This window comes from Anopheles funestus, chromosome 2RL (assembly GCF_943734845.2).
Source record: "Anopheles funestus chromosome 2RL, idAnoFuneDA-416_04, whole genome shotgun sequence".
Lineage (NCBI taxonomy): Eukaryota > Metazoa > Arthropoda > Insecta > Diptera > Culicidae > Anopheles > Anopheles funestus.
The window spans coordinates 73748713-73760403 of record NC_064598.1 but is presented as its reverse complement, the minus strand read 5'-3'; the positions used below and the strand labels follow the sequence as shown (position 1 = coordinate 73760403).

General features: G+C 42.1%; 1 protein-coding gene across 9 annotated transcripts in view; it reads right to left on the bottom strand.

The window, feature by feature from the left end:
• Window positions 1-310: 310 nt before the first annotated feature.
• LOC125766574 (protein piccolo-like) overlaps window positions 311-11691 on the bottom strand; it is a 32581-nt gene continuing 21200 nt past the window's right edge. For 8 of the 9 annotated variants that reach the window (XM_049432650.1, XM_049432652.1, XM_049432655.1 and 5 more), the window contains 5 exons: window positions 11421-11549; window positions 11028-11081; window positions 10831-10965; window positions 5096-9695; window positions 311-1581 (listed from right to left, as the gene is read on the bottom strand). In XM_049432650.1, the coding sequence (XP_049288607.1) occupies window positions 5851-9695; window positions 10831-10965; window positions 11028-11081; window positions 11421-11549 (4163 nt within the window). In that variant the 3' untranslated portion in view covers window positions 311-1581; window positions 5096-5850. The remainder of the gene's footprint in view (window positions 1582-5095; window positions 9696-10830; window positions 10966-11027; window positions 11082-11420; window positions 11550-11691) is intronic. The other variant, XM_049432649.1, reaches the window with a different exon arrangement.

The window sequence follows — 11691 nt, the reverse complement described above, 5'->3', positions numbered from 1 at the left end:
ATTTTTCTTTCATTTATAATTACACTTCTCAAACATTTTCTGTGATAGAATCTGTACATAAATGCTTTAATTACCATATTTTCCTGTATATCCATGATTTTGATAAAGAAAGAGATGGATTTATACCAGGGATGTTGTTAAAAAAGGGTAGTGTTCTATACACTTAAAAATACTTTTATTTAAATTTCAAATTTAAAATTTATTTTTATCATGGGCAAATAATGAGCTAATAAACGGATCAGTAGTTATAAAACCACAACAGGAAAAAATGTAAATTTATGTAATTCCGGATTGCAATTAAAAGAAACAATTCTTATCGTTAATAACATATTTGTTCTTTATTGTTCAATAGCGAAAATAAAACAATATTAAGTGCTTGTTTACAGATCATAAGCAATGCTCTTACTTATAGTGCACGCGTTGATAAACAAAACCATACTTTTTAAGAATTCATCATAGTTTGAAAGGATACTATCTCGATTCAACATGTATCGTAATCTTCATTGATTTTTTTTTGTTCATTCGTTTTCTGTTTTTTTTTCAGCAGGGATTGTGTTTTCGATCCGTTTGTCCATTCGTTCGATTGTGTCCATTGGAGGATGGTTTTAGTTGTTTGCCAAACGTTTGTGGGCAATTTTTTTCACCTAACAATTCTTCGCTATCTTTCGCGCGTTGGAAGATGCCTTACGCGCACACAATCAATCCATGTGCTGTTCCGTTCCGATTTAGAATATTTGCTTACTGCCGCAAAATGATGAAAGCTTAAAAAAGCACACCTCAATTAATCAATCACAAACCATATTAAATTCAAGATAACGCGAGAAACAGGATTACGGTTACAGCTAATAACAACAAAAACGAATTAAAAGGTATATCGCACTATATTGATTTCCATTTGCATTTCTACACTAACTTTGCTCTTGGCACAAGTGAAACAAAGATTTAAAACAAATCAGACGAAGCAAAAAAAGGGGAAACTTGTCGTAGCCTTAATGCATAGTCATGCTCAAAATTCAACACTGTATATGATCGTAACAAAAGCCAAATCAGGCTGGCTAGGTCACTGTTATCATTTGCATAAGATTTAAGTGTACATTGTAAACGTTCAACTGGTTTAATTAAGTATGTTTTCACTGGTTTAAGCTTCCTAAACAACTGCCTACACGTACGTCTGCTTATGAGCATAAAATAAGAAAATGCTGTGTAAACATACGAGCTGTTACTGTAAGTTTTTAAGTTTTAATAAGTCACATAAGAAAACAAAAGTAAAAACAAAAATGGTGTAACGCTTTCCAAATGAAGCAGGGAATTTAAACTACAAAGAAGACAAAACAAAACTTAGGAAATGTCACAATTTTATATTGTAAAACCAGTGCAAGAAAATGACAGAAAGAAGTAGATGGAAAATACAACCATCGAACAATATTATACAATTGAAGGCAAAACAAACTGCACTGTAAACCCAAAATTCAACTCAACTAGAAGGAGACCACGGATTACTATCGATAAGTACTAAGCTAGTGCATTTTTTTTGTTTGTTATTCCTGTTGTGTTGCATTTAGAAATCAGTTTCACCGGGACCTGCAATGGAATAGAAAGGAAATGAAAGAAAATAAAAATTAGTAATCCATATTAAAACTTCCATTTAAATATTTGCGTTATTTAATACGAGAATGTCGAAAACGAAACAAAACAGATGAAAAACGAACAAAAACATACACAACACACAAACACACATGTAATCGCAAAACAATACTACACAGGAGTTGCGGTTAAAATGATAGATAGGATACAAAAATATGAGAAAAAAACGGAAAATTATCAAAACAAAACGCATATTTCCAATGTGTGGTGACGAGTGTTATAACTAAAAGATTTTTTTATCTTTTACAAAGCACTATGAGCAAAATTGCGATATTGAAGGCAATGATTTTGCTTTAATATTTATTTCTACGTGTTAATCACTTCAGTTATTTGTTTTTAACTTAATTTGTCTATTTTGTTTTAATCAAAATTTTAACTTGCTAATTTTTTTTCTCTTTAAAGCATTCAATTACTTTACTTTTGCAATACTTGTACTTTAAATGCTTCAGCCAACGCTCGAACGGCAATTTTTAGCGAAAGCTCTAACACGCGGCATATCTTACTCACACTAGTTCTTACGCGCTTTTTTTCCCCCTATTTCGCTCACTACACTTTGCTGATGACCGTGTGTGTAATACACATTGTGTGATGTGTATGTGGCAAAGAAACATTGCGATAGGATGGTAATGGATTTGTACAGGATTAACATGGGCTTAGCGAAATAAAACAACAGCATCGCGGCATGAATGGCATCCATCCGCCCACCCGACCGATCAGCTCGATCGCGGGGTGTGGCCATTTTGTGTGCCGATTCGAAACACGTCACTGTTTCGTTTTCTTCGCTTCGCTACGTTGGTCTGCAAGTGGAAAAAAATTGAGAAGAAAAACCAGTCGAAAACGAAGAAAAAGGAAGAAAACACGATTGCCATCAAAAATTACGTTACATTAGCGAATGTTTACTAAACCAAGGCGCAACTTGGTAATGGATTTTTGGGTCGCCTTTTTGTAAAGGATCAAGCTTTAATGTAAGGGTAGTTTATATGTTTTAAAACATTTTACTTTTGTTGAAGTATTCTTCACAAGCCAAGTGTTTGCGGGTTATCAGTTAGTGTTGTTGTTTTTTTTTTGTATTAGAAGTGCTGTTAGTTTCTCATTAGCATTTGAATGTGGGTTTTGCTCCGCTTTTATTAATTGTCTGCTACGAAAGACAGATTAAAACTTCACCTTTATCGTTTTGACTACAAGGAAAATAGAATTGATCCGATCAGGGTTTTTTGATGTTGTTGCAATAGTTCCATAATGATTTTTTTATATAATTCCTGTGTTTTATTACCGATTTACTGACTACTAGCCTTATGCAAATGACTATCAACAACGTTAAAGTATTTCAATTGAGGAAGTATACCAGTTTGAAACGAACACAGCTTTAGTAAGAAAATTAAATCATCAAACCGATCAGTGAAGGTAAGTCAGTAACTTATTTAAAGTGATCGTCAAATTATGATTACTTTAGATTAAAAAAAAAACTATTAAAAGGTAACATTAAGCATAGGCCAACAATCGAATACTGTCACAGAAGGATTAAGATGGCGGTACGGGAACAAACTGTCGGAACTGAGAGAGCTGTCTCAAACATGAGAGCTACAACTCGAACAAACGATCAAGGAAGGATCAGGCGTCTCCATCACGGTTCGGGAGGAATGTGATTCAATCAATTTAACATTTGCTGAACTTGTGTTGAAAAGTGGCGCTTTTGGGTTCCCGGTGCGGGGTACTTGTTGAAGATTTCGAACTGCCTGGAAGTGCCCGGAAGCGGAATCCTCAAACACACAGGAACAGGTGCTTGATCATATATGGCGTGTCTAGGATCTTAGTTTTCTGTTTCTTCCCTTTACCCTCTCGGACATGCCCTCATCCAGTCCTCAACAAGAATTGCGATCGCACGTGTTCTGCTGTTTCCTCTTTCTTCTTCTTGCCACCTTTTCTTTTCAATTCTATTTTCGATGGAGCCAAAAACAAGGTGGAACCTCGCTGTACGGTGCACTGTAGGATGCGACCGGCTGTTTTGTGTTGTGATTGCATTACACTACCGAGCTAACCCGCAATTTGGTTCGTGCTGTATGTTGCGGCTACGCTTTGTACCGAAGTGTGTTTTGTTTTGTATGCTGTACGAATATGAGCAGAGCTGAGCATAGAACATTCACTTGCAAACGTAACAGAACAATAACCAAAGCTCTTGCATTGGCATTTGCTGGCAGGTGGTACTGTTTCCTGCCAACAGAAGCAAATCCGGTTAGGAAGGTAGCATTGGTGTCCGTGCAAAAACCCAAGTGTATAACACGGTGAAGACCGTTTTGCAAAACAGCTGTGAAGCTGTGCACAGCGGTGAGAAGGTTGGGCTTTGTATACGAGACTAACTCACAGATAAATTACAATGCTAGACTAGAACATAACAAGTGTGTCATTCATAATAAGGTAGGGACAACAGTAGAAGAAATTAAAAATACATACAAAACGCTTATACGCTCAATAGTGGTAAAGAAACAAAACCCAAAATGGCGCTGTGTAGTGAGATCCATACAGTTAATTAAGATGACAGTACGCCACTAGAGCAGCTAGTAATAATCGGAAACGCGAAATAAACGTTGATAAAACCGAAGAAAGAGAAAAAACTTTGAAATGAAACAAAGCACAACACCCGTCCGTTTCGGGAAGAACACGAACGAGCGTATAAACTCTAGTAACTATGGATCGTCACATTGGTAGAAGATAATTTTAGACGATCGTTCGTCGATGGAATGGTTGGTCTAAAGTTATCTTTTTGTGTGTTTCTTTGCTATTTTTCTAAATGCATTTGCTATGGAAGCGTTGTACATTTTACGAGGTAGTAGTATTTAAGGTAATATATTTTCTGCATCTATATATATTTAAATGTAATCATATTTTTAAATCCATGGTTCAATAGTTTACAAAAAAATGAAAACAGGAAAATCCGCGAAGAATAAATAAGTAAATGATTCTTCATTACCAGCTACTTGGAAGAAGTAGTAGTAGTAATAGTAAAACAATGATTGCACAATAAAACAACAAGAAGGCGAAGAAGAAGAAGAAATCAAACAAACGAGAACGAAGAGACGATTCAGCGTGAAGAACACAAATGAAAAAAAATGGCGCAGACGGAACATATGTTGTCCATAGGTAGGGTTTCCGTACATAAAACGCAATTTATTCGGCAAATATTACATTAAATACTACCCTAAAGCGGTAAACTAGTGCACAACATTTCGGGACAAAACAAGAAAACCAGACAGGTACACGTAATTCGCTCGGTAACACAGAGAATCAACCAATTAATCAAGAGAAGAAAAAAAAATCAATCAAGTTAAAGGAAAATAAACAACAAAATAATAAATAGGAGAGCAAGAAAGGAAAAACGACAAAACATAACAAAATGAGTTAAAATGATGGATGCTCGTTACATGATAATTTTTGTTTTTCACGTTTTAGATACCTGTTTCTCGCAAATCTTGATGGGAAAGATTTTGGATTTGATTTTCTTTTGAATTTTCTTTGGTTTTTTGTTTGGAGAGGTTTTCTGTGCTTTTAGTTCAGTTTACGGAAGGCGGATGGTTTTTTTTCTTGTTCCAATTTTTGGTATTGCAAATGATGAACATTTTTATGGCATCAATGGGGTTGGTTTTGGGGGCGTTCTCCCGGTCGTAGCGAAAACGTAACCAATGCTCGCGTCGTGCGCGTCCAGAAATGGCAAACATGAGACCTACTAGCACAAAACATAAGGCAAGGTTACATGCTAGGGAAGGAAACGGGATCGTCGTGTCGTGAGGAGTGAGGATACGGGGAAGGCATGATCTGGTGTGTGGCGGAGAAGTATCAGCTAACATCTTTCCCGGCCAGTGTTCCGAGCAAAACCCGTCCGGGTGGATAGTCTTCACATAAATATTCCTATATATACAGAAACATATACACAGTGCATGGCCGCTACTAAATGCGTCCTCAAACATGATTCGACTAAAGGGCGCGAACTATCGTTCGCCAATAGTAGACGCCAGTATAGTACAAGATCGGTCGCCAGCCATTTTTCAATCGTGAAAAAATTCAGTACATTTCGTTTCCTATCTTTTGTGCTCGCATCTGTCACTGATAGCTTTCCACGCGCTCTTTCTTTTCGTTCACTATAATGGCACTGGTAGTAAGGCAGTGACGTTTCATGGCAGTGTATGTGAGAGCTACTGATCGCACTAACTACTACTGCAGCTTAAACTGTCGGTTGGCAGTGTTGGCACGGTTCGGACAATCATCCATCGGACTGCTGGCGTTAAACATGCCGACAGCCGGTGTGATGACCGTGAACGGCGATCGGCTATTCGACGCTCGGGATGGTGGTCGTGAGCCGCGCGATGGTGGTTCCACTACGTCTGACTCCCGTACACCCATCAGCCGCGGAATATTCTTGTTACTAAATACCCGTGGACACCTCGGTGACCAATGACCATTGCCGGCATTTACGCGCGAATCTTTCTTGGCGAGTGCAAGCTGATGTTCCGGTACGGTGCGGAACATCTTCACCATCCCACAGTCTGACCCGGTATCCGAGTAACAACCGTTAGGCTGCACCACCGCATCACTACACCACGTGTCATAGTAATCGGAGTATGAGGTCGGATACTCGCTTTTAAATTCTTGCGGTGTTAAGGCCGGTGTCGAATCCACCGTCGCCATATTGTCCTCCGTCGAGCTGATCGTACCATTCGATTCGAGATCTTCCTGCAGAATCTTCAGGGCAGCGGCGTGCAGTTTTTCCAGCGGCAAATTCCGGAACAAACGACCCTTCTTCTTCATCAACAAACTTTGTACTAGCTCTTCGGCAAGTTTTTCATTCTGCAGTGTTCCTGATACAGGAGACGCTGAGGAGGTAGACGAGGACAGACTATCGTTGCCCGACGACGATTGATGACTGATCGGGAGCGTTAATCGATCGCGTCTTCCTTCCGTCACGTTGCCCACCATGCTGCCGGGCTCTTCTGGTGTCTTGCGACTGGCACCGTTTACGATCGGGTTGATGACCATCTTCGGATTGGTCGTGTTTTCCTCCCGCGTTCCTGCATCATGTTGCTTCATGTTGCTTCTGTTCTGCTCCTGCTCCTTACTATTATCTTCACTAGCTTCCTCGTCCTCGCTATCACCGTTGTTACTTTCGTCCTGCAAAAGCTTAAATAACCTGGAATGTGTGGCCGCACGTTGATACCGTGTCATCTTGCGCATCTCCGGGAAGCACTCGGAGTCCGTCTCCACCTCTGAGATGTGTTTGCTCATATCCGACGTCACGCCGGAATCGTCCTCCGCCTCGGACTCTTCGCAAAACTGCCTCTGTCTCGAGAGCGGTCGTAAGCGGCTACCCATCGTAGGGGTGACTGTGCCGCGACCATTCGATGTCACCTCCAGCGAAGGTACAGCCTGCGTCTCAAACAACGATATCCGTTCCTTCACGGATAACTTTTTATCCTTTTCCACCTTGTCTACAACACTGCCATCGTCTTGCGACATGATGGCACCTTTGATATCGGCAGTACCGTTCACAGACGGCATCTGCTCATCTTTCAACTTTTTCATAGAATCCAGAGTGTCTTCCTGCTTTGATAATACATCACCAACGTCCTGTTCCGCTTCCGAGTCCTCCTTCGATGTGTTCGACGTTTCATACTCTTCACTATCATTGTCACTCTCGGAATCCGACCCATCTTCAGCTTCTTCCTCACTGTGATCTTCAGTCTTACGATCGTTCTGCAACTCCGTCTTCACACCACCTGTATTATCCTGCGGCACGCACGTCTTGTTATTATTTTCGTCCTTTACGAACCCACTCGTTAACATTCCCTGGTAGCCTATTTCACTGGCCCTACGTTCGTACAGATCCTTCACCAGTCGCTCGTTCTCCTTCTGCCAGAATTCCAACGAATCCTTACTTTCATCTTGTACCATTTCGTTCTTACCATTACGCACCAATGGCAATGGCGAACTATGTTTACCAAAGTTCCACAGATCGGACGCCTCCGTGGGACCATTCTCGGCACTCCAGAAATCGGTCGTACCAGTAGTGCTCGCTTCTTCATCTTCTTCTGCGTCCTGACTCCAAACACTCTGACGATCAACGCTAAACTCTCGACTACTCCACATGTCCCTTGAGTAGGATCGCACCGGTCGTTGATAGTCATCTTCATCACCAATTTGACTCCAAAAGTCAACCTCTTCCTCGTCTTCGCCAGCAGCACCATTTCCATTTTCTTCATTCGATAGCTTCTCGTTCAATGTCTCTTCCCGGTCTGGCTGCTTGACGATATCACCAGAAGAACTACCCTTGGGCTTCAGCGGTAACGACACTGACACCGATACTTCCGATGCTTCTTCGTAGTCGATTTTAAAGGGAGCTTTTACCGGTGCCTCATGCTTCACTGCTTCTGGACGACTCAAACTATCGCGTTCATTCGGCTTACCCTTACCCGAAAGCGATGGAATAGTGATGGTCACCGTAACATCGGTATCCGTCTCATTGGACAGCTTTTCAGCTACATTGTTCTCTTCCGTCTTCTGAGGGCTCGCCTTATTCTTTCCATCGGTATCAGTTTCTTCCTCTGAACTCGACTCACTTTCATTCTCGGACTCTTCCTCCTCCTCTGTGTCACTCTCGTCACCACTGTCGTCTTCGGGCTCTTGTACAGATCGATTACAACCAGTGAGCTTCTCTTTCGATCCGGTAATTTCACTTTCTCCAACGACCAGCGTTGCTATATCCTCATTGTTGGGCGATTTACTAAACGATAGCTTCAGCGGTAGACGTACCGAAACCAGCGACTTTTCCATATCCGTCTCGTCTATACGATCGATATCATCGTCGGTACGGTTGCCGCTCGGTTGACCATCAACATCCTTCTCATCGTCTAAATCGTTGGCCAGCGTAGAAGAGCAGTCACTCAGCGTAGAACTGTTGCTGCACACGCTGGTACGTCTGCTAGCCACGGTTGACTGTCCGTACATACTTTCCTCCTCGAAGATCACGCTCAGTTGGTGTGGCAAATGTTCGTCAACCGGTGGCTCACCGTTTGCACCGTATCCCACTGTTTCTTCCTCTTCACTTTCTGCTTCACCCTCTTCCTCTTCTTCATCTTCATCTTCTTCGTCCTCATCTTCCTCATCATCCTCAACATTGTTCTTCTTTTCGGGAGTTTTCTCTTTGGCTAAAGCACGAGACCCATTCACACGGACCGTATCCGTATCCTTCGCATGGCCATTGGTTTGCAATTGAGTTCTGCTCACTGCCTTGGGCTTGGATGTATCTTCGTCTTCCGAGTCTGAAGCCTCAGACTGAGACGAAGGTACCGAAGATGTACTTTCCTCGTACGTACGATACCGCTCGTTCAGTGGACTGCATGGTGAGCAGCGCACAGAGGACTTGGGGCTATCTGGCTCACTGAACCCGTTGTTAAAATTAGTCAAGCGCTCGGACAACCGCTTCAGACTAGATTGCGAACGCGTCAAAGGGATGGGACCACCGTAGTCGGTCGGTTCTACCCCGGCAAACTCGCCGGGCACATTGCGCAGCTCGCCGAGCTGTTCTTTGATCGCTTGCAGCTCACTATCGGAGCAAGAATCGTCCGGTGTCGGTGTAACGACGATGCGCGGAGGAGGCGTTGTGATCACGTACGTGTGAATTGCCTCGTTCGGGATTGTCTCGCAGTAAGCCGTCTGCGGCTGGCTTAGCTGATAGTACGGAGGCGGTGTGCACGGAGAGCACGGTTCTTGTGCGTAGTAAAAGTGATGCGGAGACATGTACCCACCGTAATACCCGCCACCCCGATCAAAGTGACCGGGCGGTGGCATGGGCGGATAATAGTAACCGGGTGCATGAGGTGGTGGCGGATGATGGGGTGGATAGTACTGAGGGTTAGTGGTGGGATCGTAGTAATGCCAATTGGGATTAGGACAGCAAAAGTAGGGTTGCGGTGGATAGGGATAGGGAGAATATCGAATGTCTGTGCCGCTGCCGTGAGGCAGCTTTACACTAGGACCCTCACTGTCGGAGGAATTTGGATCGGCTGTGAAGATTGGCAAAATGAAAGAGAGAAAAAGAGAGAAGAGAGAGAAAGAGAAAGAGACAGAACATTATGATGAATGATTTATGAATGCATTGAGCATTGATTTTTTTGTTTGTTTTGTTTTCGGTTCATCACCAGATTATTTGCATTTTCCAATCAAGAGCAAATAGTCTATATAATGGACGAAGTACGAACAAGCTCAGTTCACTGCAGTTCTGTTCATCGCAAATAAACCAATTGGAAAAAGATTTTATTAGCACATTATGTAGACTATTGCCCGGCGGGACGGATGATGCTTGGTTACTGTACTGAATAAATTAAGAAAATGGATTAAACAAGAAAGAAGAACTCAAGAACAAAAATCGACTCATCGCAGACTCAGCAGTTGGCAACATTACACCAATAGATCTCGAGATCGTTCAGAGCAGACGTTCGGCCAGCAACAACCGCTACATAGTCTCACACACGAGACTGTGGCCATCACCATCATCTAATCGTCACTACTTTCAACACAAGCCTAATGCTAAATTGATCAATCATCGATGTGGTACCGCGTACCGAGTGGACAAGGTACAGGAGTCGAGACCCTTACCGGATCGAGGGAGGAATTATAACCTTCTAACCAAATACCTCGTAAGCAAACGAGAAAGATGAAGAAGCGTCCGTTACACGCACGCACTTGTTAACTGTGTGAGTTGGGTTCGGTTTTTGGGGGGAGGTTTAGAATGAGTTGTAATTTGATGATCAAACAACACCAAATAAGAAAGATGGGTCAGAGGGGTTTTTTGTTGTTGCGAAATTTCACACCAAGTTAATAAAGTAAATAAAGTCATTAATGTAGTTCGGAAATTTCGGATGAAACGGATCGATGATCGCGCTACAGGTGGGGAACCATTCTTATTGAAGATGATCGTTTATGCCAGGCGACTGCCGGGACTGCGTGTGCTCTCAATGGCCATACGAGATCACACCTCGTAAATAACGTGCGAATTACTCGTATGTCACCACAGCAGCAGGGAAGATGTTTGATCAATCGGACATATTTGAGTAGGGGTACGTACGGGACGTGTCCTCTTGTTCGCAGGACAAAAAAAAAATACACAGTAAATTCGATGAAGGAATTATGCCGACTTACCTGGTGCGTCCGTCATTGCCTGGAGCATCTTGAACGAACGGCTCGGGATGGAACCACCGGTGTACTTCTTTGGTTCTTCCACCTTCTGTTCGCTCGGTGGCACATACTGCTGCGATTGTTGCTGCGTATCTCCATCTGCAACAAAGTTGAATTAGTATGGGGCCATGATCAACATAACAAAGAACTTTTAATCTCACCTGAATCGCTATAGTTTCCACGGTTGAACATCTGCTGTGCACGATTACCAGAGCCTAAGGAAGAAGAATATGTATTAACATTCAAACTATAGGAGTGATTTAACAAGAAAAAAACGAACAAAAAGGACAAATTGAATTGAAGAAATCTTAAGAGAATAACATTAAATCGTATCAACAAAATTAACTTTAATGCAATTTATACACACACGCATATGTACACACATAATCCCATATAAGTAAATGGAAAATAAATAACAAAAGAATATAAACCAAAAAATACATACAAAACGACTAAATAAACAAATAAATCATAAACCAGCACTACGAAGCGGAGCCCATACAAAGCCAAATAACAAACACATAATACAAAAAAGTACATATGATCATCCGTACCGTTGTTGCTTTGGTTCGCAGCCTGACCGCTATCGGTCATGTTCTGCAGATACCTGAACGCTTTGGACGGTATGGCCGCACCGCGATAGCGAGGATCTTCTTCGTTATGGAGATAAACTTCTCCGTCGACTGAGCGTGCAAGATACATGGCGAACATATGGGCGGGAAGGTAACACAACAGTGATACAGTGGTCCGCGGCACAACGACAAATTATAATGAAGAAACACGAAATATTACACAGGGCACAGAGTTAGCATAAGGACGTGATAA